We start from the raw sequence: 3,108 nt of genomic DNA on the forward strand, positions 1-3,108 counted from the left end.
CCCTTGGAGTCGGGAAATTATTCCCACTACTTGGATAAGTCTTGTGAGTACATTGTGTACTCAGGGTTTATTTACCCCTGTTGCAGGTGATGCATGAGAAGTACCTTTGTGTGGAGGATTTTTCTGGTGGGCTCAGATGGATCCTCGTTCTTATCGCTAGATGTTTATTTTAAATTCCGTTGTTTATCATTCCGTACTCTGACATTTGGTATTGTAATAATATATTTTTAAGAAACTCTGATGTATGAAATGGACACGTATTGTAACTCATTCTTATTATTGGATCCTTGGGAAAAATGTGGATCTTTCGGGCTCTCCCTTGGGGTGTGCCCGATGGATACCGCCTTCTATAGCTTGCTTTTGGGGTACTTAGTGTCTGGTGGAAGACGAGCACCTCTGTAAGCGTGTTATTTCGGGCGGTTCTGCCACAGTTGGTACCAGAGCCAATATTGGTTATGAGTTTCGCCACTCTTTTTCAAAACTTAAAAAATTGATCAACAAAAGTTTTGCGAAAAGTAGGATGTGATTAAGTTAGTTAAATAAGTATAAGCCCTAGCAATATGGTCTATCTAGGATAGCGGCACTGGTTTACCTAATCAGTTTTCTACAGGTACACTAACTTACGTTGCGTAACAAATCGCTTAGTATTACGAAAAGTGAGTATGTGATGTGCCAAAATTTTTTACGAATGCCGCTATATTCCGGTTTGAGTGAACGTATAGGCCGAAGCATGCATCATGATAATAGCATCTTACTTAAACCGAAATCCCCTACACGTATAATTGAATTAGTAAATTGATAGGACTAACTGAAGGAATGCTTTAATAAATATGCTATCATTCCTCAAATTCCTTGCTTCTGATCATGAAGGTTGTTCTAAATGGATGGTTCCTATCTCTTACAGATGAATCTAAGGTCCGGACGTGGGAGCACTAGTGCTGGGGCGGCTCACGGTCTTGGCGAGGGCAAGGCGAGAGTGGCCAGGCCCACGGGGAGAGCCATGAGGCTCCACTTCTAGCTCCTCCTCCTCCGCCACCACCGCCACCGATGACTCACGCTGAGATGATGGCGGAGCTGTTGGCTGCTCACCCCCTGCCATGGAGATAATGGCACAAGTTGTCGCTGGCTTCGCCTGCGGAGGCCACGGGGGCAATGGTGGGAACAGGGGTGGTGCCCACCATCCTAAGGGACCCTCCTCTTACCAGGACTTCCACAAGACCCACCCACCCACCTTCACACTGACAAATGAGCCCCGGGATGCAGAGCACTGGCTTCACATCCTGGAGCAGAAGTTTCTATTGCTCAATGTGGCCGACGAGCAGAAAGTGCGCTTTGCAGCGCAGCAGCTATTGGGGTCTGTAAGTGCATGGTGGGATACCTTCCATGCCATGCAGTAGCCTGATCATCCGGCAATCTAGTAGGAGTTCACCATTGCATTTAGAGAGTTCTATATCCCTGCTGGTGTCATCAACCAGAAGCTGATGGAGTTCTTGGAGCTACGATAGGGGAGTATGACAGTGATGGATTACGTTAATAAGTTCAATCACCTGTCCTAGTATGCTGGCATTCATGTGGACACTGATGACAAGAAGGACAACTTCTTTCATGGTCTCTCTTCCATCCTTCAGGAGAAGCTATACACGGCGAACTGTCAGACCTTCGGGGGCACTGATGAACGCCGCCATTGCCATGGATGGATTTTAGTGGGAGTCCCAGGCAGAGTGGATGAGGAAGCGAGTGGCTGCGGGGTCTTCCAGCCACCCTCATACTCAGAAGGTACAGGTTGTCCGGCAGGGGCCCTATCAATCATCAGGCAGGCCTTTGTTTTGGCAGCCCTAGCAAAATTCTCAGACTTCTTCCACATAGCACCGTGCACCCCCTCAGCAGGTGTAGCCCCAGTAGTCTCAGGGACAGTAGGTCCCACCTTGCTAGGGATTTGGAAACAAGCCTGGTGCTTGCTTCAAGTGTGGCAAAGATGGCCACTATGCCCGAGCTTGTCCCCAGAACCAGCCAGCTTAGTCCGCTCAACCATCAGCGAACTCCAAGCTTGTTAGGAGGACCGTAATCAAGAAGAAAGTGCCCAGCAGATCCGGACAGGTGCATTTCACAGATGCGGAGCAGATATTGCAGCAGGAACCAGTGATGGCTAGTATGTTTACCATCGATTCCCATCCATCTTATGTGTTGTTTGATTCTAGTGCATCACATTCCTTTATGAGCATGGGATTTGTGGATCGGCACAACTTACCACTTATGGCTATACCATTTGCCTATAGAATCCATACTATGGGTTTGCAAATGTTCATCAATACCCGAATGGACACAGTGAGTTTGGTATTAGCCGCCCACACTTACCGCCTATAGTTCATGGTAATGCCGGGGCAAGGCATTGATGCTATTCTTGGAATGAACTGGTTGCGGGTGTATGGGGTAGTATTGGATATGAAGCAGACAAGTGTTGAGTTATGGCTTCCTTCTTCTGAGGACAGGATGTCTCTTATTGTACCCTTAGATCTAGTCTTACCTGTTGTTGCCCATGCTGAAGCCTCTCCTGATCTTACCCCCATCCCTATGGTGTGTGAGTTCTCAGATGTTTTTCCTGAAGATCTTCCTGGATTGCCACTAGATAGAGAGGTAGAATTCTCCATTAAGCTAGAGCCTGGTACTGCTCCTATCTCTAGGCGCCCGTACTGCATGGCTCCAAGGGAATTGGTAGAAATGAAGAAGCAGCTGTAAGAGTTGATGGATAAAGGATTCATCCATCCTAGTTCTTCACCATGGGGTTGCCTAGCTATTTTTGTGAAGAAGAATGATGGTACTCTAAGAATGTGTGTGGATTACTGCCCTCTTAATATGGTAACAGTTAAGAACAAGTATCCTTTGCCCCGCATAGATACTTTGTTCGACCAATTAGCTGGTGCCAAGGTGTTCTCAAAGATAGATCTCCGATCATGCTATCATCAGATCAAGATCGGGCCACATGATATACCAAAGACAGCTTTCTCTACTAGGTATGGGCTGTATGAGTACTTAGTGATGTCTTTTGGTCTTACCAATGCTCCTGCCTTCTTCATGTACCTGATGAATTAAGTATTTATGCCGGAGCTA

At 46.8% G+C, this 3,108-nt stretch overlaps 1 protein-coding gene across 1 annotated transcript; it reads left to right on the forward strand.

Moving 5' to 3' along the window:
- The first annotated feature begins 2,373 nt into the window (after positions 1–2,373).
- LOC136543267 (uncharacterized) lies at positions 2,374–2,736 on the forward strand. The gene has a single exon (XM_066535759.1). The coding sequence runs from the start codon at positions 2,374–2,376 to the stop codon at positions 2,734–2,736; it is 363 nt and encodes a 120-aa protein (XP_066391856.1).
- Positions 2,737–3,108: the final 372 nt, after the last annotated feature.

Source organism: Miscanthus floridulus, chromosome 3 (genome assembly GCF_019320115.1).
Source record: "Miscanthus floridulus cultivar M001 chromosome 3, ASM1932011v1, whole genome shotgun sequence".
NCBI lineage: Eukaryota > Viridiplantae > Streptophyta > Magnoliopsida > Poales > Poaceae > Miscanthus > Miscanthus floridulus.

What these genes read in the sequence shown, in the direction of transcription:
- LOC136543267 (XM_066535759.1), top strand. Translation starts at nt 2,374, where the DNA reads ATGCCGGGGCAAGGCATTGATGCTATTCTTGGAATGAACTGGTTGCGG.